This window comes from Manis pentadactyla, chromosome 1 (genome assembly GCF_030020395.1).
Source record: "Manis pentadactyla isolate mManPen7 chromosome 1, mManPen7.hap1, whole genome shotgun sequence".
In the NCBI taxonomy this organism is placed as follows: domain Eukaryota; kingdom Metazoa; phylum Chordata; class Mammalia; order Pholidota; family Manidae; genus Manis; species Manis pentadactyla.
The window spans coordinates 113,410,089-113,437,770 of record NC_080019.1 but is presented as its reverse complement, the minus strand read 5'-3'; the positions used below and the strand labels follow the sequence as shown (position 1 = coordinate 113,437,770).

Genomic DNA, 27,682 nt, shown 5'->3' with positions numbered 1-27,682 from the left:
AAGGTACAAAGGTTTTAGGAGTTCTCTGCCAGAAACAGGACAAAGACCAAGTGTTCTTATTATAAATCATGATATGTGTGGGTGTGTTATGATGTAAGTATTTTTCTTATGGATTCTGGTCAGACATTGAAAGTCACTGCACTAAGAACACAACTTAATTTATTTAAACCTTAGCAAAATTTTGGTATATATGGTTAACTACCTCACTGCAGGTTCTTATTAAAGTAGTCCCCAGAGCTGCTGTGTATCCTTCCCATCACATCCTTGAAAGTACTAGTGCTATATTCCATCAAACTTAATTGGCAGAGGACTCTCTGTCTACACTAACACCAGCTGTCTGACATGTGGTCACAGGAACATGGACTGACACAACCAAGTCCATGCCCAGGCTTTTTAGCATGCCCATGAGGACATCTCATGCATGATAAAGTCTGTAAATTAGATGGACGTCATCACTTATTGTAAAAAATGACCAAGTCCATACCTATACCTTTAGTCATTGTTATTTTCCCATCACTAGATTGTCATGAAGTAAGAGACTCTACAATCCATGACATTAACAATAGATAAGTAGAGTTGGAAAGAGCACAATTCATTTTATAAACAGTAGCAAGTTTTACAGTAAGAGGAAGTTTTGTTAATAACAGCAGTCACTCTTTATGAAAGTCCTGTGTTGGGGATCCAAAGGTAAATAAGGGTGGAGCTCAAAGTCCAGTGGGTGTTTCAGATACAGTAATGTCCCAGAGGATGAATTAGAAGGGCATGTGTAACTCCAGGGGGAAATTATTTTCCCAGTCCAGTGATCATTTTGCAGGGCAAAATACCTTTGAAACTGAAACCAGTCAAAGGGAGAAATAAAGTCGGAGAAACCTGTTTATTGCTTACAAGCAGTCATCCACTTCTGCTCAACCATGTCTCTCTCACAACCCAGCTGCAAAAAGGGACCCCCACCCAACCTCTCCAGTCCAGATATGCCCTGCTGCCCCTTGTAATTACCTATGGTTATAAAGAGGGACTACTTGTTTCCAGCCCTTGGAAATACCTATTGATTTGGAGATGCACTAAGGCCAGGCGAGAGATTCTGGAAATATTGCAATTTTACCCATAGCTCACACATCCAGAAATCTCATATCACAATCTACTTCTCATCAATCGCAATGGCCCCTGTGTAAGAAAACTTGGAGCACTGTAACCAGAGTAATAACATAGTATAACAACAACAATAAAATCATGATAATCCTCAAGCTGGAGGATTCAGCTAGGTTCAAAGTCCTATGCAGATTAAGTCCATAGCTCACCATTTCCACAGGAAGCCAGAAGCTGAACAAGTAGAGAGTTCAGAGCAGTTATCATGTGGCAGCTGCAGCTGGGGGTGAGTTCAGGCACAGGGACTATAGAAGAAAATAACCTTAAGGGCGATAAGATACATGTTTTAATGACACCAGCATAGGCAAATCTTGTCCATCAGGTAGGATACATGCAAGAGAATGATAAGACAGTGGCAGGAATGGGATCTCGTCCAGGTCTACTATACCAGACTTTCACCCTGCTTCCTGTGGGAATTACAGATGGGTCAATATATAGGGCTATGGGAGGTACATGCACTGGCCATAAAGATAAAACAAAACTTCCCCGTAAGATGCTCTTACCTCCTGGACGTTTTGGGTACTCTACCGTGATCTTTAGGGCTCATTCTGCTGTTATTCTAGGTATACACATGAGGCCAGCTTCCAGGCCTTTTCTCCAAGGTGCCAGAAGGGACAGCCATCACTGGCCCATGTGTTGAAATGTCCAGGGCCACGTCCACTCAACAGTGTCTCCAGGGTTTAGTGCAGTAGGAGCTGGCAGCAGGATGTTGCTCTAATGGTCATATCCTGGCTTCAATAACTCCTCTTTGGTTTGCACATGTAGTTGTATAGGAGAGGCAGCAATATGCGTGTTAGCATCTCCACAGGGCTCAAGGCTCCTTCTCAGGGCTTCTCATTCAAACGCCGTAGCACTGTCCATAAGCAAACTGACCAGCCACGTAGACTATTTGTGTCTGACTTTAGGCCAGATTTCAACAAACCCTTGTACCTCTCTATCATGCCTGCCCCAGTAGGGTTATATGGTAAATAAAACTTCCACTTTATTCCTAATTGCTGCATCCATTTTTGTCCAATAAAGTAGGTGTCTTGATCGCTCTCAGTCACCTGTGGCCAGCCATAGGCTGCAAAGACACGCTCTAGGTCCCTCTTGGTGGTTTGCTGATCTGCATGATGTGCAGGAAAAGCAACCAGTAGTCCAGTAGCCATGTCCACACAAGTCATGGCATACCGATATCCTTTTGATATGGGCAGAGGCCCAATGTAGTCTAGCTGCCACCTGACAAGGGGTATCAGCACCTTTACTATTGTCTCATGTTGCTGCAGGATTTGGTGTAAGTCTCTTTTAGAGCACAAAAGGCACTCCTTCCAAGCTCTGCTGACTTCTTCAAAGGTCAATGGCAAGCCCCACCAACGAGCTATAGCTCACATTATCTTTTGCCCCATGTACAACAAACGCTGATGTAACCATTGGGCTACATCAGAGGCAGGCTTCCCTTCTAGCCAGCACACCTGGGCCAATGTGTCTGCTTCATCATTCTATGGGGATGCCAAAGGCAAATGGCCAGTCACATGACATACAGTAACTGTCTTAGTCTGACCAGAGGCCCATAGGTCTTGCCACAACTCCTGCCCCCAGAGGGGCCAGTGACCAATCATCCAGTTGGCATGGTACCATGTCAGTAGCCAGAGGGTCAAGCCCCAATAGATGGCCCAGCTGTCAATGCAGACAATAGGGGAGGGCTCCTGGGTGATCACAAGCCATACTGCCCACAACTCAACCCATTGGCTGTTCTTCTCCCTCCATCTTCCATCCATATTGTCTCAGTCTTAGGATGGAAAGCCACAGCCCTCCACCTCAGGGGCTGCCCATGACTGGAGCCATCTGTATACCAAGCACCTTCAGGTACAGGGGCTTTTCCCTCCTGAAGAGAACTCTCAGCTACAAATGGCTCAAAAGCAAGTTCTTCCTATTTTCCACTGGTATATGTCACTGGTCCCAATAAGCTTTGGAGTTTTCCACTTAAGGGGCTAGTAGAGAGGGCACTACACTGCTGTAAATATACCCCCAATTTGGCCAGTTGTAGGCATCTGTGCCCCACCACTCTGTGGCCTTTGGGTCCAGTCTTGCACCCACCCCACAATGGGATATGTGGGTATTACCTCAGTTGGAGCTGTTTCGGTGATGGGCTCCGTAGCCAGCAAGGCATGGTACACAGCAGCCAGTTGCTTCTCTATCAAGGTGTACTGGACCTCTGCTCTTTCCATAGTTGTGACCAGAATCCAATAGGTTGGCATGTCCATTCAAACTACTGCCAAAGACCCCATCCATAACCATCTTGCATTACATGAACTTTCATTACATCTTCCATTCCTGTATGGCCTTGACTGCTCACTTAGCATCAGTAAAAGCAGATGCACATGTTTCATCCCAGTCCTACCTGATACCCCTTCATACTAACCAGTTTAAGGGCTTCAGAATTTATGCCAAGTGTGGGATAAATACTTTCCAGTAACCCACCAAGTGTGGGATACACTTTCCAGTAGCCCAAAAGACCCAAAAATTCTTGTAAGACTGCTACAGTGGTAAGGGTAGGGAAAGCCTGGACCTTGTCTGTGACTGCTTCAGGATTAACTTTAGTTTTACCTGACCAGACAACCCCCAAGAATTTCACAGACAAACCGGTCCCTGAACCTTAGTGCTTTTCACGGCCCATCCTTTTTCCTGTAGATGTTGAAGCAGTCTAGGAACTGCCTCTTCTAAATCTGCAAGAGAATCAGACATGAGCATGATATCATCAGTGTAGTGATACAGCCATACTGTTTGTGGTTTCCTCCATGTTTTGGCCAAGTCCTGGGCTACAAGTCCATGACAGATGGTGGGGCTGTGGAGGTGTCCCTCTGGAAGGACAGTGAATGTCCACTGCCGACCTTCCCATGTGAAGGTGAACTGTTCCTGACTTTCCTGTGCTATGGCAATAGAGAAGAAAGCATTAGCAAGGTCCACAACATAATTATACTCCCTAGTTCATGACTGAGGGTGTCCATAAGGGCTGCTATAGAGGGGACAGTAGCACGCAAAGGGGGTGTGACTTTATTCAATTCCCTGAAGTCCACAGTCATATACCAAGAACTGTCCAGCTTTTCACTGGCCACACCGGGGAATTAAAAGTTTTATGAGTGGGCTTTAAAATGCCCACCTTCTCTAACTCCTATAGAGTTTCCCCAATTTCTTTGTGTCCCCCAGGCAACTTATACTCTTTAGTATTTGTCACTCACTGAGGTACATTCAGAGCTATTGGCAGGTGCTAAGCATGTCCCCTCAGAACTGCCTTTACCACACATCCCCTCAGTCTGTAACCACCAGCCCTGCAGGATATCTACCCCCAAAATATATTCCGGGATGGAGAAATATACACAGTATACTCCTTTTGGGGGTAAATGCCCTATCTCCAATGGGATTTGGGCTTTCTTCACTCTAATTGTCTTACCCCCATAGCCATCTATCACAGCAGGGGTCCTGGGAAAATGCTCAGGGTTGTCATAAATCAGAGAACACTCAGCTCCTGTGTCCACCAGAGCCAGGACACATTGTACATTCACAGGGGACCAATGAATTGCTAATTCTACTTGTGGCCTTCAGTCCCCAACATTTCCCCCAAGGTGGGGGCCTTGACCTGCCCCTCAGTCAAATCTGTGGGGGTGAGGGCCCAAGCGGACCCTGAGTACCAGGAAGTCTTGCAGGGACACAGGCCAGACCTGAGGCTTTGCCTCCAGTTTCTGTGTCCTGGACCTCAGCGGCTGGAACTGCTATTCTGGCTTTAATTGGTGCCACTGTTCTTAGAGAAGATCCTATTGAGCTGCCAATCAAGTTTGTATTTCACTACCTCTGCCTTTATCATTATCAACCCACATCTGTGTCCTCAAGACCTTCACAGGGCCCTTTGCACCTCTCCTTTCAGTTGTAGCCCATACTTTCTTCCGTGCCCTTATTGTTTCAACCTCCCCCAGATCTGCTAAAGTACGAGTAGCCTCACTTGTGGGTTGCCCTAGGTGGGGAGCAAAAGTCACCAAGGTGAAATGGGGGAGCTTATGGAGCACCAGATTTCTCATTCCTGTGGTGAACAGCTCCTCACGGGGCCCTGGGGGTCCATATTATAGATTATATTTTTCATACCTAACTCCTGTAACACCTGCTGGAGCTCTGCTTATGTTTTCCAGCTGGTGAGTAAGTATGGTATAATCACCCTGCTTAGGTCACACTGCCCTTATAGCTGCTGTCAGCCAATCCAGAAGCACCCAGTTCCCTCAGGGGTGACAGGCACTTTGCAACCACTGCCAGAGGGAAGGGTGAGTCATCTGGGAAGCCAGTCTGCTCATTTCAGAACCCAACATAACAATGTTTTCCAGCTCCATATCCCAGAGACACAAAAGCCACGTGGGCAGATGTTATGACAGCTTCTGCCGACACCAGATGCTCATGTCCACCAGCTCATCCTGGGTATAGGGGCAGAGCATGGAATGTTTCCCAACCTAGGGAGGGGGCAGCTCCTCCCTCTGAGGAGCCCCTGGTTGTTGCGTTTTTATTTTCTTAATTACAATGGGGCAGGACTTTAATACAGGAGAGACTGGTGTCTCAGGCCATAGCTTTGGCAATAGATAGGCCCTTGGCCCCACTCCCTCATCCTCTTCTGACATCTCCTCTACCATCTCCAGGGCTGAAGGCCCTGCTCCTTTCTCCCCCTCCCAACAGCCTCCTGCAGTGCTGATCCTCCTGATGTCTCCTCCCTCACTGCTGCTAACATATCTTCCAGGAGTGTTACCTGTCTTCTCAATAACTGTCTCTCTTTCTTAAGGGCATCCCATAGGTCATCGCCCAGCTCCTCCAAGCAACGCTGAAGTGTGTCTCTTTTCTTGATCACCCTTTCCACTATCTTGAGAAACAAACATCCCACAATCCCAGCTGCTACATGGCCACTCAAGGCCTTTAAGCAGTATTCTATCTCACAGAGAGCTAATTCCACAGCTACCGGTGTCTCCACCCTTCCTCAATTTTGGAGGTGCTTTACCCTAGACCAGTTCCCCACTAGGGGCTCCTCAAGAGGAAGCCCCACAGATAGGGGGCTCCCGAATAAAGCCGCACCCTCCACTGCTGCAGCTACTGGGACCTCCCCACCATCCACAGGGGAGCTTCTGGGCATCTCCCCACCATCTCTAGGGGCAGCCCACCCAAGGGTTGCACCCATGAGGATAGATTTCGGGTTCAGAGGTCCTGCCAACTACCACCAGATGTAACTCTGGGGTGAAAATATTTTCCCAGTCTGGGGAAAAATACCTTTGAAAACAAAATCAGTCAGAGGGAGAAATAAAGTTGGAGAAACCCATTATTGCTTACAAACAGCCGTCCACTTCTGCTCGCCTGTGTCTCTCGTGACCCAGCTGCAAAAAGGGACCCTAACCAACCTCTCCAGTCCAGATATGCCCTTGCTCCCCCTTGTAATTACCTATTGATATGGAGATGGACTAAGGCCAGGTGAGAGATTCTAGAAATATTGGAGTTTACCCACTGCATGCAGTGCAACATTTACTGCCATAGTAATTAGTTCAACATTATATAGAAAAGGTGAAGAAAGAGGTATGGTAGTGTGGTGAAAATAACTAGACTGCTGTTAATCCAGAAGCTGGTATTTACTTATGCATATTTACTGAAATGAAAAATATATTCTAGTCTCTGGTCAAACATATGTAATAGAGGGAACTAAAAAAGGCAGATTCTTACCTATTTTAAAAGAAAAAAATATGAACTTGTAAGATTGCCCTTGTATTTTAGAGCTGAATTAGCAAAACTAGTATCCCAAATACTCCTTGATTTGTTAGTTTGCTTTCTGGATATGATGCCAGATTTGGGAAGACATCTACAAAAAAGATAAAATATATTTGATTTTCTTTCATCACTGAAAAGTTTTGAATTGCTCTCTCTGTGGCTGGCATTGTGGATAATAATAATTAAAAAAAACAAAACCTTACCTTGACTGCTTTCTATTAACCCACAGAAAGAACTCTGTTCTTGCAATGTCAATAACTAGCTGAATAGCTTGTCACTCTCACCTATTTTCCAAGGAGACTTCTCATCTTTTCCTTAGTCTGAGGAAAGCTCATCCTTCAACTTCCAGCTCTAATTTACAAGGAATTTTCATGATCATTCATTAAATTTCCCTGCACAATACTTTTGCAAGAAGTCCTTTCTAAGTCTTTACTCCCTTTTGTGAGAATGTCAAGTTAACTCATTTATACAGAATCTGGCAAACAAGAAGAACTCAGATGCTAGCTAATTAATTATTTCATATATTATTAATACCTTTAAGATACTCACAGTGCTATCAATATGTTATATGATGTGCTTCTTTGTTAAAATTAGGTTTTTTTTTTAAAGCAAAGCGAGTAGGAGCCTTGCCTCTTTTTGAGAGTTAAATGCCTAGTAGTACCATACTCTGAAAAAAAACCCAGCCCTATGTGGTGAATAGTACCATGGGGTCTATGTTCTAAGTAGAGGCAGGGAGGTTCAGTGAGCTTGCCCAAGGTCTCAGAGCTGGCAAGTGGTAGAGCAGGGTTTCCAACCACAAGCTGGTTTTCAGCCTGCACCTCTCACCCGGCCTACAGAATCAGCTGTTTCCGGAAGCAGTGTGATAGAATAGACTTGTGATTACCAGCCTGTGAAAGTGGACATGGGGCTTATCCCATCTCTGCCTCCAGCTCTTTTTCTGGCCTTGGCAGGTTGCAACTTCTCCTGACCTTGATTCCTTACACACACACACACACACACACACACACACACACACACACACACACACACACACGTAGGTTGCAACTTCTCCTGACCTTGATTCCTTACACACACACACACACACACACACACACACACACACGGAGCTGTTGAGTCAAATGACCTCTTTACTGCCCCTTGTTACCTCAAACTTTTTTGTTAATCAACAGGAAAGGGGAAGAAGTACAATGTTAATATCCCTTCATTATTAAGGAAAAATACCTGCTTTTGGGAATGAGTTTTTGATGTTCCTAAAGGATGCTTGAAGAGCAAACTGTAACAGATCCACAGAGTGGTTGGGGGAAACCCAAGAAAGAAAAAGATGAGAAACTGGATGATGCTCATCTAAAAAATTTAAAACAAACACAAAGAAATTAGGGGAAAGAAAAATATAGAGTAAGAGTCTACCTCTCCCAAAAGAAGACAGACTGTTTTACCAAAATTTCTTTCATTTCAGAATGAAAAAATACTTGAAAGCCACCACGATGGGGAGACCCCTGAGCTGAAGCAGCTTGACAGTCCTGAAAATCTTTCCTCCCGCAGGTAAGATCACAGATCCCTTTGTAGAAGTCATTTTAACCTCTGGGGGGTGGGAGAGGAGGGTAGGGGATCCTCTGTTTTAAATCTCATCACTTAACTCAGAGCTGGCAAGTGGTAGAGCAGGGCTTCCAACCACAAGCTGCACCTCTCACCCGGCCTGTACCTCTCACCCGGCCTACAGAAAAAAAAAATATTTGCTTATAACCTTTCTCAGATAAACTCACCTATTTATTCTATATACTAACCTTCATCTATGTAACTGAGAACAAAACTCATGAACCTTATAAATGTAACAAGCAAGAGCTGAAAATGTCTTATAAACCAAGTTCCCAAGAAGACTCAATGTTTAAAAAAATGTATTATCAAGAAAATAGAAAATGTAAACTAATGTTGACATTGAATTATTGGTTTAAAAGCATTTAAAGGCAATAGGTTCCCCCCAAAACACAGTTTATACAAATTTAATGCTATTTTTGGCCTACAGGAAGGTGTTTGTATGCAGGGGAATTCTCTGCAGTTCAGAAAGCCTAAATTAGGGCAGCAAAGACCAAACACATGTGGGAAATTCATTAAAAACTAACATCTTTATACTCAGAATCCCCATCATTAAGTCTCTTATGGCACAGGTCACATTGTTTATATCCACACCATTTGACTTACTGATTTAAGGGCAGCTTTTATCCTTGGGGACTATCATAATGTTTAGCTTTTAGTAAGCCTCCACAAAGAGGGCCTATAGGATGGATGAACAAAAATCTTTTAAGAACTTGCCCATTGGTTCTTAAAGCCATATTGGCTTAATTAGACTACTTTATATTATTTTACTTTAATATTTGCTCAAGGAAACAGTGGCTCTTACTGACTGAAATATATCTTTGAGTTACAGTGAATGGCCCAACTCAGCATGTCTGAAAGTGTTTAATCGGGTTGTCTCTGAAAAGCACTGTTTGGCGATGTGTTCTGTTGTTTTCCTTAAATGACAGTGAATCTTCAGGGACTTTTCTGTTACTATGACCCATACCTATTTTTGTAATTGTGATTTTCCCTTTATAATAAAAATCTTAGCTAAATAGGTCCTTCAAGTTTGTTGATGAATTATATTAATTTACAGTACAGTACACCATTAAATCATACTTATGAAAAATACAAAGAAAAAAAGTTACAGCATTTAATGAAAACAAATATCTTAGTGTTTCTTGCAAAAGAACTTTGAAGAAATGGCAAAATTAGCTAATGGAGTTAGTACAAAATAGAAGCTGTAAGACTAATTTTTGTTCTACTGCCAGCTTTGAATAAATACCTGAAGATCACTAATCTTTGCTGCAACAGTTTAATCTGTATTTCCTTACTCATGTTTGAATTTATGTATTTGAGTTTTTATGAATAACTAATACAAATCTGTTGGGGCTAGAGCTGATAGGTACAATATGCATAGCATATAGTAAGCATTCCGATTTTGTTGAATAAATTATAAACTTTTAAGTAGTATAGGTAAAATGTTATACCAGATAGTGTCCATTAAGGGCTCTGAATAATTACTCTTTATTCATATTTGGATGGTTTCCAAGAATAACATTATTAAATCATTTTTTTCAAATAAAATAAACTAATGTGGTAGCACCATGCACAGTTCCTACCTTCAGAACTTGTATTTAAAAACACATGTTAACAGTAGGTAGCACAAAAATATATATGATTAAGTACATGTTTTGGGGGAGGGCAGGAGAAGATATTTAACTGAAGAGCACAGTTAGGGTTGGATTGCAGGTACGTACAGAAGAAACATTATATCTGGAAAGGGTAACGAATTTACAAGTGACTAGGTATGGTCTAGAGTGATGGATGATATAGTAGCAGTGGGAAATATAAGGCTACAGAGAATGAAGAAATAAAGGAAAATTACATAAGGCCTTGAACCAGGTAGAAGAGATCAGATTTGATGCTGGAGGCAGTAAAAAGCCTTTATGGTCTGGAGTGAAGCAATATCATAATGAAAACTATACCTGAGGCTTGTCTCACTGGAGAACGAGAGTTGCAGGGAATTACAGTCAGGAAGACACCTTACATTTCTCATTATTAATAGAATGAATAGCCTCGCATATCAAGAATTCTCTGGTGTGACTCTCACTGCAGCTATGGTGTTGAATTCAAGTCCTAAATATAGGTCAAGTTAACTAATTCTTCCAAGTAATCATCACTTTAGTCCCAACTACAAATATCCCAACCATGCCTCACAAGTAAAAAAGTATAATTTGGTTGGTTCTACTACATCCAAATAATTCAGACGCTTCCAAATTTTAAAAACATTTGGATTGAATCACACCATAAATCAGGCTAAGAATTAAGCAGGAATCAGGTGAAAGGCAGGTGAGAACATACTATGTACAAATACAACTGAGCACGACAAAGCAGGCCTAAGAACATCCCTGACATTAAGAGACTAGGACTAAGTTTGAATCTACTATTAGGCAGCTAATTATCAAATAAAAGGAAAATATGACACTATGCCTATAGGCTTTTATTTCATCCCTTCCTGAAGAGTCTATTAAGAGAGAATTCCCCTACTTAATACCAGCATAAGTCATTTAGCAAACGAAAGAGGTGTTTTAAGTGGCTCCATAATGCAAAGGACAATAATCCTCAATCCTGGGTGCAGAAACAAGTCTGAACAGCGGTAGGATTAAGGCTGTGTACTACAGGCCTCTCTGACATTAAAGAGTACGTACAGGTTGATTATATAAACAAATGGAAATCACACAGTTTAAAAAAACCTTTATAAAATATGCTGACAATTTCAAGTTGTTTATTGGAAATCATAGATTTATTTTTAAAAACCCACTAATTGTTTTGCCATATAAGAGTAAAATTCAAATAATATAAATATTTAACATTTTGGTATAAAATTAATAATATGGAAAAAAGATGGAAATCAACCAAGAGGTAAAACGTTTTTCGCAATAACACTGTGTACAACCATCTTCTACTCAAGTGACCATCCAGGCTGATTTTATTTTCCCTTTGTTGACTATTTTCAAGACAGCCTTGCAGCACCACAAAGTTTTTCCTTCCTTTTTAAAAGGTTGGAATCCTTTTATTTACAAATATTCTTCTCAGTACTTTAAGTCTGATGAAGGAGGCATCTAGCAATTTCCTTATTAAAAAGGGAAGTGCTTTCATATTTCCTTTAAATTTAAATCTGTTCCATTCTACTCTAAGCAAAAATAAAAAGATGAACACAGTTGAGGAGAGTTTTTTCACAAATAAATAATGTCACAAAAGTATTGCTGTAAACAAGATCATTTCGATGGCCAGAGAGACACTGATGTTTTCAAACAATGGCAAATTTAAACAGTTACAAGTATAGATACACAGAGTATGTATAGCCAAAAGGCAAATGATTATTAAAGACTCAACTGATAAAAATTAATTAGAAATCTGCTTTGTCAAAACATGCCTTCATTTTCTAGTTTTTAAGATTGGTCAGAAAATTTAGACAGTAATAATCTAGAAACCCTGAACCTACTCTGAAAGTCACTACAAGCTAGAATGGTTGACACTGCAGCTTTGACATTACTTAAAAATTCTAAATTATCTGAGCAATCAATGTAAACAAGCCTCAATTTTCAAAATAGAAAAAAAATTAACAGTTTCTGTAAACATTAAAAAGCTACCTGCAAAATATTAAGTATATCAATGTCCAGTTTACTGAGAATTCTATTTTAGCTGTTTTGTTTTGCATGTTTCAAGTATCACCTAATTAAACAAGACATCCTAGTTTTCCCCAATAGGCACCTCCTCAGAGATTCTATAATCAGTTTAATGGCCTTTGCTTAAGTCACTATTTTGCCCCTCATATAATCAATCCCCCAAAAGCAGACATCACCTAATTCTTCTGTAGTGAGGGGAGGTTGTTTGCATCATGGCCACATCCTGCTGTGTAAAAATAAAATTTACTCTATTAGATCCCACATCTCTTTGATTACAAGGAACATACAGCTTTACAAATACTTTAAACCTCATTCTGGTGACTTCTCTATCATTTTCATTCTGCTTTCAAATTTAAAATATTTAGAAGTTGAAGATCCCTCTGAAAGTTATTGATAAAAGAAAATATTTTTTAAGCTACTATAGCTTTGATTTGATGTTTAATACTCTCAATTTTAAAATCTGAACGTGGAACAAAGTACTGTGGTTCATGAGACCTTGTTGGAGAGGGGTGGGCTAATTTTAGTAATCATTAATATTAGACACTAAGAATTTTATTTTGTAAATTATGGAGAAGAGAGACTTTTGATCTCTTCTATTTTTAAGTCTTCTCCATTATTATATTCTTCTATGCAAATTACATTCAAGTAACTGCCTGAAACACAGACTGATATTGAGTATATAAACATCAGTTGAAAAAGTCACTAAACTGAAATCAGCTTGCTTGAATTAATGATTTCTCCCTAGAGAAGGACCCTATGGATTGTAAACTGCCTGTGGTTTGTGTCATTTCTAATAATCAAAAAAACCCATATAAAGTACCAGTTAGGGCAGAGCTAATGACTTCTCAAATTTCACATTAAACTTTGAAAAAAAGACATAAATATATTTTTAAGTGATTCCAACTATCTAGGTAAAAGAGCTACATGGATGTCACAAGTGATTTGGCTGTTTCTAAAGAAATTGGAGACTTGCTTTTACCAGATTCATGTACTTTCTCCCATGCCAATCCTCCCCTGGCCCCATGATCTCTACCAAGTGCTCTTAAATAAAAATTAGCTTGTACACCTGGTCTAACAATATATGCATTTCTTTGAAATACTGTACTATACACTTACTTGGTATTTTCCAAAGCAGTTATTCTAACCAAGGTACCTTAATAACTTCTCTACACCTCAAATATACATGTGGCATTAAGTGAGAGCATGTCCCTTTAGTTTTGTTTTCATAAACCTTTTCTAAATATAAATTCAGGCAATGAAGTAGGTAAGTTACATTGAGTAGATTCTAGAATCAAAGGAACATTCTGGTAGGCTGGGATTTCAAAATATTTCTTTGTTGTCTCCTAGTCTTTCTACTTAGGGTACAGACAAACACTTAAAGGTTTTTCCATCCAGGTTTGGCTCAGTGACAGTGAAAACATACAACATTCAAGTATTATTAGGCAAAGGCAGCCCTACAAGGATATGTGTCCACATAGGTCAATTTGCAAAGGAGAACTATCTTAACCATCCCACAGTAGATTCGACCAAAAAAGCCTTCTGAAACTGTTTTTACTTTAGGATCTGTGGCATCCTTCCAAAGGTCCTGCAGGTCTTCTACATGCCCATGAGATGTCATCATTTTATCATAGATGCAGGGATGGTAAGGAGTTTTACCTTCCCCAGAGAAAAACATGTGGTCTTGTGGTACTATTCCCATTTTATTGGCACAGATGCCCATGAACACATCATCTATGTACAGACTAGTGTTCAGTGTCTGTGATGCCTCATAGACTTTGGCAGCTACATCACTAGAGATCACATAGGCAGCTCCAGCAGTATAGTCAGGGTAAGCCGGCCACTGGTACATTTCATAGGACACATAGTATTTGCTGCGTTTGTCTCTAATGGGAGGGGCACCACGATGAACACGACCAATCCAAAAGTCTTGAACACCAATTTGTTCTAAACTTTGAAGGTATTCAATAAGATTTGGCATGTGAATAAATATGTCATCATCAGCAGTCATAAGGAATTTGGCATGTGGACAAAAGCTGTTTGCCCAACTGAACTGCAAAAGTAATTTAAGAGTAAGATTATAGAAAGAATCAGCAAAGTCTTGCTGAATTATGTCATTGTACATTTGATCTTCCCAAACCAGTTTTCTTTGCAGTTCTTCTTTCCTCAGTGAACTAGAAGGTGTTCCTAAGGCAAACAGAGTTTTGATGTTGGCATTAAGCTGAGACCGAACATACTCCTCATTGCCCCACGTTTTTCTAATTGCAGATCGTCGAGCATAGTTTTCAGGAGCAGTCTTTACAAACAGTAAAAGGAGGACATCTTCTGCTTGACACTTCTCCTCATGGTTAATCAAGTACTGGTGGCGAGTAGCCCTCTCTGTGCTGCGCTTAAGAGACAGGCTGTCATTCACAAAGTCATAGCTGTTGATGAGGTATCTGTAGGAGTAGGACTTCATATGGCTCACAATGTGATTATCAATTGGTCCCCAAAAAAACATGAGGCTTAGGATAAAACAAGTGGCAAATAAATGAACAAACTGCCATTTTTTTACTCTTCTAAGACCAACAAACATTCTGATGTCCATTCAAGTCTGTTTTTATTTAGGATCAGTTTTCAATGGGTGCTTGCTTCTTTGAGACCATAGAACTTCATATTCTGTCGAATAGATGTCCATCTTAATACATGTTGGTCATTAATGGTGGAAAAGGAGCTTCTTATTTCACAAAATATTTTCTTTCATACTATTCTCTCTGAGACTGCAAAAGAATGGCACACACTGTACAATGAGGACACTGACACATCAAAATGTTTCCACACAGGCATCCTTCATTAGGTCCAGTGGCTGGCTTCCTGCAGATATTCCTGTGCTTCCTTTCATGAAAGTTAAGCACAACCTATTACAGTTAGGAAGAGAAAAGATGACAAGGGAATGGGTTACTGACTTTCCAAAGAGAGACAAACTACACTTCACTCCTTAAAAACTAAATGCAAGAAGATTGGAGACTGTTGAGAATTAGGCTTGGGGTTGATTAATGATTGTGCATTGAGTCCCCTATACAGAATTTTATTGTTGTTAACAACCATTTGATCAATAAATATGAGAGATGCCCTCTCAAAAAAAAAAAAAAAAAAAAAAACTAACTGCAACCTGACTGATCTGGACAAGTGATGCGGCAGTTAGTAGTTAGGAAAAGTGTACAGCTGTGTATCTTTTTAGGCAAATACATTGCTTTAGGAAAAGGGAAAGAAGCACTCTCTACTATCTTCCCACTCAGAATACAGAGACCCTTTTCTCTTCTCTTAAAAAGAAAGAAAAGCCTCCAAAACAGCTATCACCTTATATATTTAAAATTCAAATCTCTGAAATGGATATATCCATGAATATATTGACTTGGAATATAGTTAGGATGAAAGTAGCTCTACAATTCAAAGCAAAATAGATGAATGATGAAAACAAAATTCTTAGTAGTAAAAAACCCATTAAAGTTTGCCCCAGACAAGGTAGGAATAAGAGCAAAAAAAATTTTTTAATCAAGGGTCACAATCAAGGAGTTGAAATATGCTTCCCAAAAGCATAGTCCAACTCCCTCTAACTAGAACAATTTTGTGAGCCCCAAATCTATAGTTTTCTTCTTTTTGTTCTTTTTCATTTGGAAACTCAACAGGCACCTCAAATTTAACATGTTCAAAACTGAGATGCCACAGGATAATAGCAAGTAAGCACTGTCTAAATAGTTAGGCAATGTGAACACCAAGGCTGCTCATCCACTTCCTATTTGTTCCACTGTATCATGCATCTAACCCAGAAATCTGAAAAACTGAAGTAACACAGCTTAACTCAAAGTTTTTATGCAAATTAATGGGAATAGATTTATTGATAGAGGGAAGTAGATAGGTAATTATTTGGCACACGGGTGACCCAAACGCCATTTCTAACCCATTCCACTGTCTTCTCTCTAAAACCTGTTGTTTCCATATTTTCTTTGTGTATTACTGCACTTCATGCACCTGTGCCAGAAACCTGAGAGTCCTTTTCCTCCATTCCACATCCAGTCATTTAATCCTATGAATTGCTTCTTTTAAATCTCTCTTCACCCCTTCATGTCATCGTCACTTCCCACCCAGACCCGTGTAGCAGACTAAATGATCCTTGGCCAACCCATTCTCTACCCAGAGTGACTTTCTAAAGTTCAGATCTAATCATGAGACTAATTCAGCTCTGTAACACTCTCCGAAGCTCTCCACTTGTTGATAATCCCAAATTACTGGCTGAAAGCTCAGCCACACTTGCTGTTTCATACCTGCCAGCCTTTGCACTGGCAGTCCTGGAGCCTGGCAAGCCCTACTCCTCTTGCTAAGAAGTCTAATCCTCACTAACTTCTCCAAGGCATTCTTTTCTGGGAGGCTTGATTTGGGGCCAGCCCATAACCAAGATGTTTATCAGCATTACCACAGCACCTTCTTACACCCATCTTCCTGTACTGACTTATTTAACTGCCTCTCCCAATTACACTGTGAACTCCCGATGCAAGGCAACTCCTTGATGTTGTAGATACCCTACCCTCAGCACCCAGGTCAGTGCCTGACACTTAGTAGATGCCAAGAACAATGATAGGGGTTGAGCCCCTTCCACTCAAATGCCTGGCCACTCAGGAAGAAGTGGGGTCAGGATGTCCAGTCAGTCACACGTCTCTTTTCTTCCACCACTGGGAGATAGCACCTCCCTTCTTCAAGGATTCTATCTCTAGTGCTTACTACAACAAAGACACCCTTCTGCCTGGAGAAGTAGGCTATCCCGTCAGGGTTGACACTTCAGTCTCTTGGGCTTTCAACAGACTGACAGGGAAGGGACAATGGTAGCTTCTCACAGTCCAGGCCAGCTACGGGTTCACATCACATTTCCCGGGGAAAGGGCCCTGCTCTTGTGCCCAAAGACCTCATCCTCAAGTCCCCAGCCCTTTGCCCCTGATAGGAAACAAACTGCACACACTAAGAGCGCCCTAACCTGGGCTATGGGACTGCCTTCATGACCTCACCATTTGCCTCCAGCTGTATTTCCCATCGCCCAAGATTACTCCCCATTAGGGCGATAACTGAAAATGCCAGGCATGTGAAAAGTCCAAGGAAGACAGGAGATCAGAGCCAACCCACACAGACTTTGTCCAGAGATAAACAGCACAGGCAACATCTTATCCTCTAGGGCATATATTTTAAAAGTGCTAGCACCACTAGGAAGTCACCACCACCATTTAAAAAAAAAAAAGAACAGACTAGAGAATGAAAACAGTAAGTGTAACTATCATTTTATGACACTTGGAGTTTTATGTATATATGCCCTCAGCGTTGTAATGCAAAATTCATTTTTAATGTGCCTTACAATAAAAAAGGTGAGAAATACTGCTCTAAAGCATAGATGAAAATCAGTAACTGCCCCCTTGCTTTGGCTGGTATGGTGAGAACGACAGCAGAAAACATCGGTTCCTAGTAGCGGCATCTGCCTAAACTTTGTAAAATCACTTTCATGGGGTGGAAGTGGGAGGGCACTTCCTCTCAGTCTCAGCACTGCTCACTGAGATAGGGGCCCACTTCTGCAGGTGGAAATCCCCTTCTGCCTCCTCCACAATAGACTGAAGGAATTGTAGTCTTCAATTTTTTCAGAGAATTTTTAATGGTGGATTTTAAGACAGCATGAATATTGAAGAATGCTAAGAAAATTCTCAGTTGAAATTAATCTGTAGTTTCTATTCCAGGAAACAAAGAGGAGAGTAACCTTTAGAAGCACAAGCAACTAGCTTCCCATTGAGCAGCTGTGCTCAGTAGGTTCCAGTGCCAGGTTGCTCTGCATCTGTTCCCAGCTGTTTACAAGTCTGAGCTAAACAACCAGCCCACACGGCCTAACTCCTCAGCACCCACAAGTGCACTTGATGCACAGAGGCCCCAGTATGTCCAGTGAACGGGCTATACTCATCAGTTGGTGTGTTGCTATGGCTAACACAGCCACTACAATCTCTTTCCCTCACCCACCCCCGCCATGTATTTACATGATTTTCCTATATTTCTTCCACACTCCCCAAATGACCTCAAAGAGTCAAAGTAAGTTTCTGAAAAAATGACAAAGAACCTGTCACAAAGCCAACACCCCACACTAATTATTTAGGGTCAGTACAGCATGTGAAACACTAAAACAAGACTTCTCCACCCTCAGCAGCTTGAATCATTTAACCACCATTCACACCAATCATAGCCAACCCCCACAACAGCACTGATGTGATGAGGGGAAGATCAGGAAAGGTGAACTACTCTTGTTCATGGCACCCAACTTCTTCTTTATAACAAAAGAACACCAAACTCCTCCAAAGTAAACAGAGTCACTAGGTGGCCTCCCCACACACCATCAAGAGCACCTCCATGATCTAAATTCATCCCAACTAAATGTTCGCCCCCAGCTCTGGCTTTGCTGCTGGAGCCACACATAGGCAACCAGCGCCCACTCTCCTGGTTGGCACAGAGTCAAGGCTTCTCTGAGGCACATCTTCTCTTTCCTGTATTCAAAGTGCCATGATCTGGAGAGGGAAAATGCTGGGCCTTATACCAAGCGACCCCATGATGCATGTGAGCTCAGCAAGCGTCCACACAGAATGCTGTGGGAGCAGCTTCCTTTGTGTCCTGCAGGCACCCAGGGACCAATCAACAGGCTGGAAACACAGGGCAACCCCGTAGGGCCAGGTTTATTGTGTAACCTTGGGCCACCCTCATTGTACTCAGATTTGGTGACCTGATCTGCAAGCTGGGGGCAAATATCAATGTACTGTTACTGAGTGGGAATACAAGGTACAGATACTTGAGAGCCTGCTGACAATAGGGAGCAGGAAAGAGCACCGGAGGAGCAGGACAAAGAACTGCTGTGGGGGAAATACAGACGGTCCCGAGTTACAGTGGTTCCCCAACTTACAACTTTATGACTTTACAATGGTTCAGAAGCAATAGTCATTCAGTAGAAAGTACACTTCGCATTTTGGATTTGGTTCTTTTCTGGGGCTCGCAATACGCAGAAGACATTTACTTAAGATGCTGGGAGCCGCAGCTCCCAATCAGCCACGCGATCACAGGGGTAAACAACCATACAACCCACTCATTTTCTTTCAGCAGAGCATTCAATAAATACTTTATTATGAAAGGGGCTTTGTGTTGTATGATTTGCCCAACTATAGGCCAAAATAAGTGTTCTGAGCACATTTAAGGTAAGCTAGGCTACCTAATCTGTTTGGCAGATTAGGTGTATTAAGTGCATCTTTGTCTTAATGTATTTTCAATTTACAATGTAGTATAATCATTAGTCAAGTATAATCTATGCAAATATTTGGAATATAACTTGGGTTTGCTTCTGTTTTGATTGCGAAGAAGGAACAGATATCCAGTATTCTCTTTCCTAATAGTAGTCAGAAGAATAAAGAATAGGAGTAGGAACATCAGAAAAGAAGGTGACAAGACACAGACACCCACCCCAACTACTTTCCAGTCAGGGAGTTGTGCCCCTCAGTTACTCAAGAATATTTTTTCACAAGAGAGCTTTTTAACCTTTCTGGAAAAAACTAGTTAGTGTACCTAGAGGCTGTAAGTTTCCTAGTTTTTTTTTTTTCTACCTCATCCAGGCTGTCATTTCTTTGTTGAGTCTACTTTTGTGATCCTAAGATATTATGTAAAACCTGCTATAAATTTGATGTTTTCATTATCTGTTGAGGTCTGTGCTTTAAGTTCAAGTTAAACAACCTCAGTGTCCAGTGTTTCAGTTAATCCCACAAGTATGTATTTACTATGGATGTAATTTATAGCAGGCCTGATGGGAGTCATGAGGTGGTATTTTATAGTCCCCAATCTGAAAGAACCTATCTTCTAGTTCAGACAAGACTCATGGTGCCCACATGGAAACAGTTCACATGAACAACAATGAACACATCACAGTAAGATACAGATACTATATTGACACTAATTTGGGCAATACCAACTCTAGGCATAGTAGAAGTGTCCCTAGGAATAAAGATATGTGACAGTTGGACTAGGAGGGCCTGAGGTTGAACAGGATTTCAGTGGTTGCAGGAAGAAAAGCAATTTGTTTCAGGCAAGAAAGGAAAGAATCACAATATAGCAAATTTTTGAGAAACAAGCATATTTGAAAGCAGGAGATTGGGTCCTGCTTATGGAGAGCTTATGGCAGAGGAGTCTGTGAGTGTCAAAGGCAGTGAGAAGTCACAGAAGTTTCTGTTTTCAGTAACTCCCTTACCCATATGTATTAAGCTTTATGCAAATGGGATGAGTCTGCATATGGTTCGCAGGAAGGATAAAGGATGCCTGGAGATCAGAACACCAGTTCTGTCAGGGCCTTGCACTGAAGCAGGAGGAGGTGAGGTGGGCCTAGACTAGGGTGGTGGGAGTGGGGAGGGGAGAGAGGGATAAAGATCCTTTTAAGAAAAATAAATCCCCAGCAGCACTGCTGGGTGGCCTGGGGTGGGCAGTAAAGGAAGAGGAGGAGGGAACATGTTTGGTTTTAGAATTGTGTGGAGTGTGAGGTGTTGGAGAGACAAGGCAGGTGAGTCCAGTAGGTAATCTGAGACTGCAGGTGGACAGCACTGAGAATCGAGGTGGGCTTTCCCAGGTAAAGCATAAAGAAGTTGGGTGAGCTCTCCAGGGGGAGAGGGCAGAGAGGCCTGGAGGAGGAGGAAGGAGAAGAGGGAGGAGCCAAAGAAAAAAGAACCATTTTAAAGGGCTAGTTCATCAGAAAATTTGCTGGGGTAACAAGTGGGCGGGGGGAGACAGTCAGAGGCAGGACAGACAAGCCTGTCGTGGAGCTCTGAGGGGGAAGACAGACATGGAGCAAACAGTGGGAATTGTGCTGGCGGCTGGGAGGATCTGAAATTGGGTGGAGGCTCGGGAAGGCATTTTCCAGGAGAAGCAGCACTGAATCTGAGGCCTGAACGCTGAGTAAAGTTAACTAGAGAAAGCCAGTGGGTTTGAATTTTAAAATGTGTGTTGTTTCCATCTGTATGTTTCTTGAATACTGTTTCTGGCCACTGTTGTAATATATTAACAACATGTAATCTTAGGGAAAGTATATTACTAAATCTTATTTAGTAGACATACAGCACTCAAGTCTATGGAACCCTTATTTTATAATGTATACACTATTTTGTTCACATTACCTCCCCCATACCCCAGACAACTGATCAGCAAGAAAGTACAGCACATAAATGTATGTGATTTCACCTCTAACTCCGTTGCCTCTAAAATTTCAAATTTCAGTATACTCACTCTTCAACCACAACCTGTAAATATTCATCTAGAATCCTCTGCCCACCCCCTGCCTGCCCCCTAAACTGCTGCCCCACCCAGCAATCTCCTTACCCTTCTTCTCACCCATCCCCCTCATCTCAGAGGTGGGATCATCAGTCACCTTTGCCCTGCTCCCCCTGGTTCCTGTCCTTCCATCCCAGCGTCCGGAGACCTCAGATCACTCCTGTCTTCTCTACTCCTGCAACACACCTGCCAGCCTGCTGGAGATGCGTAACCTCCCAGGCAGACTGCATCGCCACCAATGGCAGTATCTAGATGTGGGCAGAGGGCTCAGTGCTGTGTGACCATCCTTTACTTGTCCTGGGCTTCCTCCCTCTACAATCTCTTCATCAGCCATGCTAAATCCTCCCTTCTCTCCCAAGGCCTGTCCTCTTCACTCTTAGCTGACCACTTCTCCTCCTGCCTCACAGAGAGGGAAGACAGAACATACATTGTCTCCTTCTCATCCCCACTATACCTCCTCTTCATAGATTCCCAAGGCTGGCTGGCCCTCTCCACTCCCTCTATAAAGCACACCGACTGTCAGTGCCAGGGCTAGGGAGAGGCAAGTGAGACACCCACTCAGCACAAAATTTTAAAGTGACAGGAGTGTGTGTATGAACTAATAATACTCTTCAAGTAAGTCAGTTTTTTTTAAGCCTTAGTACTTTATACCTTTTACATTTAAACTTCTATTACTTAAAGTCCCCCATATGAGAGCCAGTTTTTGGTTCCTGTTCAGGCATAACTCAAAGGAAAGAAGGATAACATTTTTTTGTCCCATCTTTTATGTTACATTTTGTTCTACATTCCAAGTATTTTTTATCCCTGCTTGTTCCGGTCACCTCTTCCCTGTTAAACATAGCTAGGACCAATCCTCATGTTAAGAGAAATCAGGAATAAAATGCCCTGAATTTACTGAAGTCTCTAATTTGATTTTCATAGATTTTTTTTTTGTAAATTAGTTGTAGTAATTGGTTCTGAGAAGCATAAGTGGTTACTGTTTAGTACTAACTGCCTATGCTATTTGTTCAGAAGGAAGGAAGCACCTGAAATTTGAATTTACACATTTTAAGTATAAAAAAATTAAATATTCTCTCAATTGGTATTTTATTCTTTATTTCAAATGTGAGTGTTCCCTATATAACGCCTGTAAATAAGGAAAAATTCTACCCAACAACTGTCTTTAGGTGTTTTTGTGGTTGTGACTTTAGCTATGAAACTTATCTCAAGCCAGGGGCAAAGAATCATAGCCATGTGGAGTTGTTATTCCACCACAAAAAATACATTTATAGAGGTAGTTATTGATTCAGTGTTAACCAAAAACTTAGCAAGCATGGATGTAGGACTGAGGGAAAAGTTGGTTATAAAACTGACAGTGTGAATCCTGAAACAAGATCCCCATCTATGTAAACTAAATGTTTCTTTATAAGTTAAACATGGCTTTAGATTTCTGTTTGCTGGTTATGGGAAAAACAAAGAGGAAAATACCAAATGAACAAACAAGTAAAGACTGGCCCTGAGTAAAGAAAAGCACCAAGGAAACTGGTGACAATGGAAGAGAGAGTATTACTATATTTCAGAGGGATTATATTAAAAGTCACTAAAAATTCCAGTATCCAGTTTGATTGTACACATTTTGAAACAAAAAAGCTGAAATATAAAGTAAGTCTCAGAGAAGTCAAACATTTGCTTCTCTAAGCCTGGCCCTCTGTATTCATTCTTGAGGCATAGCTGTTTGGGTTGACAGGGCTGCTTGCTCTTTTCAATACAATTCTTTGTCAGTTTTGTTCTCCCTTGCTGGAGAAACAAACTCCTTTTGCCCCCTCTAGCAACGGTTACTAACATGGGTGTGTTTACTGTGCACTGGCTGGGCTCTGAATGCTTTACATATAGAGTTACTCTTTAGCCTCACAACAGCCTACAACCAAGAAATGATCTCCCCATTTTGCAGAAGGAACTAAGGCACCAAGACATGGGGTTAACCATGTCACCTCCATAAATTCCAGACCTGGTGGCAGATCAGAGCTGCAGATTGGTCCCAGGTCTTCACACATCCCCAAAACTGCTGAGACTGAGAATAGAAGTAACATTGCTAATTGACTGAACAGGGTCTTCTACTATCCTTGACAGGAAGTTTATCCCACAAGCACTTAAAAATATATTTCAATGAGGATGACATGGCCAAAAGATTGTGAGACCCTGTAAATTATCGAGAATGAAACCTGTGCTGAGTCAACCTTTTAACTTACTTTTGCTTAGAGCACTATCAAAAAGTTGTAGCAAGAGTTGTAGGAAAGAAATAAAAGAGATAAAATATGAAATCTGAGGTGGATCTGAAGCTGTATAAAGTATTTTAAATTCGACTTTTGAGGGCCTCTTCCTGCAGACTTGGTAGCATATTTCTGTAGAAAACTGGCTCCCAGGAATACACCTTCGCTCTGGAAGATAAATCTTAAAAATAAGTTACAGATAAAAGCTAGCCTCTGAATTTCCAGCATTAAAATATAAAAAATCACATTTGTTTAATCAAAGTTTACAATCTTACCTAATGAAGTTTCTTATCTTTAAATATGAAGATTCTTATGCCTCCTGTATATATACATACTGTAAGAAAAATATTCTAGATTTACACTGTTCTGGCTAAATCTTTTCTGGCAGAGATTCTATGTCAAATGGCAGAGCTCTCATTAATAGTTTGCTGTGCTTCAGTTTCTAGAACATAGATAAAATATTATATGTATCTCCTCACAAGATTATTCTAATAATGGAATAAAATAATGGCTATAGAAATATTCCAGAAAAGGTATAATGTGCCATAAAATGCAAAACTATTCAATTGAGAATCTATTCAATTGAGAATATACAAAATTCCAAAAAGATAGGATACATTTTATTACTTTGAGAAGAGACTATTTCCTTCTGAATTTCTGTTTCTTTCTACCACATCCTATATTATGTAGATTCTAGTTGTCAGTCCTCAGAAAGAACTCTACCTTTACAATTTTAAAGTCACCAAGTGCAACGATTCTAACCAAAGTGACCCATTTTAAAAGATGACCCATTTCAAAACCCATGAGTTATTATTCAGGCTGTACTATATTGAGAATTAGAAAGTTATTTCCTTTTCCTACAAATCTCATCATTTAAATCAATCTTTTATAAAAGGAAAATTTGATCTCCATTTTAATGAGACATAATGTAACATTTATACTTGCTGGAGCCTGTGCTTTACTTTGAACATTCCTCTCCACCTTCTGAGGTTGCTTTTGTTTGTTTATTTTTCATGGGCAAAGCATTTATAGACAGTATCATTTATGCCTGCCACCTAATCATTCCTCATTTCTCACTTCCTCAGGAACAGCTAGCTTCTCTGAGCTTCAGCTTTAACTTTCCCTGTTACAACACTCATCCCCATCTGAGGTGTCTGGGTGAGGCCTGGGAAACAGGTCTCTTAGTGTGAGTCAGCCTCATCCTCAGGGATGCTCAATAAATACTCACGGGAGAGTGCCTGTGGGAGGGGGGAGGAAGGAAGAGAGAAGCAGCATTTCAGATATTGAATTTGTCTTGTTTTAAAATGAAAAAGAATTGACCCCAAAAAAAGCAGCTTCCCCTCCCCGACAAGATATATTATCTACCATAAAATTTTTCTGAGAAAATTGAAACCTCAGCTGCTCATCACCAATTCCCTCTTTCAGAAAGTTCAGAACAGATCTTTTCAGTGCCACCACTTAATACAACTACCTTCAATCATCTTTTTCTGGGTCAGTTTCACCTTCTCATAGTCCTCTCCCTTCCCCCACAGGGACCAGGTAAAGTTTCCCAAAATAAAGGCACAGAGGAACAAATCCAATTCTAATGGATGTACTTTCACCAGAGAATTACTAAATATGAGCTACAAGTCACTACCAGCCACTGTGGCGGTTACAACATTGGTGTCCCTTTAACATGACCCCATAATCTATGAAAACCAACACTGGGGAATAAAAAAATACAGGGTGTGTAGTCAAAGGCGGGTGAAAAGTTGCTACTTTGACCTATCTGTAAGCGGCAGACCGTCACTTCAGGATGCAAAATAAAATTCGGTAGAGTCAAAGAAGGGGTGGCAAGGACCTCCCCGATAGAGGAGGTCTCCCTTCCCAGTTTCCCCTGCCTGCCCACTTCCTTGTCTCCATTTCCCCGGCCAGTAACTCGCCGAAACCTTCCCCAATCCAGCGGTTTCCTAATTTCCAACCCCACGCAGGATTTCTATCCGAATTCACCTCCGCAGCCTAGGGGTGGCAGCGAGGTTGGGGACCCCCCACCCGGAAACCGAGGCCGGTAGGGCGCGGTGTTCGCCTCTCGGCTCCCGCGCCCGGGCGGGTCTCGGCATCGCGGCGCGGCGACCGCATCGCCCGAGGTCCCCAGGGAGAGGGAGCCCGCCCGGCCCCGGGAAACTTAAGCCCAACCGGAGCCCCGGGCCCCCAGCCTACCTGCCGCACCCGGGCGGCGGCTCGCCCCGGGGTCACGGCCTCCCGGCGTCCGCGCCGGCAGGCCGGCGCGAACAAAGGCGCTCGGGGAAGCAACGCGCCCCCTTCCCACCGCGCTTTCGGGCGGCGGACAGCCTGCCCCACGGCGGGGAGGGCCGCCCCGGCTTCCCGACTGGGCCGCGCGCGCCAGGCCGGGGCAGCGGGCTGGGGCCCGGGTGTCTGCTCCGGCCGCGCTGCCCTGCCCCCGGCGCGCATTCCAACCTGAAGTCCTGGAGCCGCCCGCGCGAACGGGCGTGCCTTCGGCTCCTTGCTACTGTCCTCCGCTCTCGGCCTTTCAGGGACCTCGCCTCATCCAGAAGGAGAAGGGGCTCCGAGTGTCCCTTCCCGTGGCCCGAGAGCGGCTCCAGCGAGGAGGCGCGGCGCGGCGAGGCTGCCGGGCAGGGGCGGGGCGGAGGCTGGGCGGCCTGAAGCCCTCACTGCGGACGGAGGGCGCCGCGCTCCCGTCCCCGGCACAAAGGACGAGCCGTCGGGAGTTGAGCTTCATCCCCGCCAAGCGTGCTAGTCCTCCCCCCGTCGGCTGATCCGAAGGGAAGGCACCAACACCCGGAGGGGCCTCGGCCCCAAGTCGGATGCGGTCTGCTGCAAAGCATTTTTTAAAATCGTACAGTTAATCACATAGATTAATTCCTTATAAAACAACTGGTCTCAATACACTTTTCATTAGGAGGTAGAATTTGTTAGACTAATGATCCATTCTTTCAGAACACGCAACAGTTACTCATCGACGGGAGCTAAGTTTTGCCTGAGTTGCTGTTCTCTGATCATCTTTCTTTCCTCTTCAGAGCTAGAGTTCTAAGGGCAGACTAGTCTTTTTCAAAGACCTCTCGTCTCACCACTTACGCCTGGAACTCCTGGAGGCCTAAATCAAGAAAGAGGAAAACTAAAGCTGCAAACTAAAGCTTCCCACGGCGGTTTGTTTTTAAAATAGAAGGGGGTGGGGAGATCACCCCGCCGTCTCCCCACCCCTTGATTTTAACCATCAAGCCAAGCTCAGTTTCAAATGGAGCTTAAAGCAAAACTCACCGAGCCCAAGCGCAGCTCCTTAACTCCCAAGTCGGAAGTTGGCTCTCCTCCTGGTACTGGAGCGAAAATCAGTGGTCTCAAGAACAAAACTTGCCCACTTTAAAACTCAGGCGAGGACTGGGCAGCCAGCGCTAGGCTCTGCCAGCTTCCCCGGCGGGGAGCGGGATGGAGAGGGCCTAGGCGCACCCAATCAGGGGCTCCGGGCGGAGGGCGGGCGCGCTGCAGCCCGGAGCCTCCCGTGCCGCGCGGCGTTGTTTCTTGCACCTCCTGGCGTCACTGCCCGGACCCAGCCCTGGTTTCACCTCCGCCAGTGTGTTGGTGAAGGTGATGGGTCCCTGCCCAAAGCTGTTCCTGTTTGTGCTTGACAACTCCAGAAGTGCTTCCTGCCTGTCCCCCACTCCCCCAGCCTCTTCAGTTAATTGAGATAATTTCTCCACGACGACAACCAGGAGCTAGAATCTGTAAGAATGTCTTTGAGCTGTTTGCCCCGTCCAAAATACCTAATGCTCATTACTAGACGAAATCAGAATGTAAGTGTCTAGCAAGGAAAGAGATTAGAAATATATTATTTATGGGTTTGGCTTCTTGCTCCCCAAATATTGTTCTTGACGTCCCCTAATAGAACATTATCATTGTAATTGTCAGAAC

General features: G+C 42.6%; 2 protein-coding genes across 6 annotated transcripts in view; one reads left to right on the top strand and one right to left on the bottom strand.

The window, feature by feature from the left end:
* MCF2L2 (MCF.2 cell line derived transforming sequence-like 2) overlaps nt 1-27,682 on the top strand; it is a 274,274-nt gene that overhangs the window by 173,678 nt on the left and 72,914 nt on the right. For all 3 annotated transcript variants that reach the window (XM_036926717.2, XM_036926715.2, XM_036926718.2), the window contains one exon: nt 8,366-8,451. In XM_036926717.2, coding sequence (XP_036782612.2) covers nt 8,366-8,451 — 86 coding nt within the window. The remainder of the gene's footprint in view (nt 1-8,365; nt 8,452-27,682) is intronic.
* On the bottom strand, nt 11,232-27,417 carry B3GNT5 (UDP-GlcNAc:betaGal beta-1,3-N-acetylglucosaminyltransferase 5). 3 transcript variants are annotated; one of them, XM_036926720.2, is made up of 2 exons: nt 27,035-27,417; nt 11,232-15,049 (listed from the first exon to the last, which is right to left on the bottom strand). In XM_036926720.2, the coding sequence occupies exon 2, from the start codon at nt 14,737-14,739 to the stop codon at nt 13,594-13,596; it is 1,146 nt and encodes a 381-aa protein (XP_036782615.2). In that variant the 5' UTR covers nt 14,740-15,049; nt 27,035-27,417; the 3' UTR covers nt 11,232-13,593. The 3 variants fall into 3 exon arrangements, with proteins under 3 accessions (XP_036782615.2, XP_036782616.2, XP_036782617.2); XM_036926721.2 differs by lacking the exon at nt 27,035-27,417 and adding an exon at nt 26,213-26,892; XM_036926722.2 differs by lacking the exon at nt 27,035-27,417 and adding an exon at nt 25,955-26,170.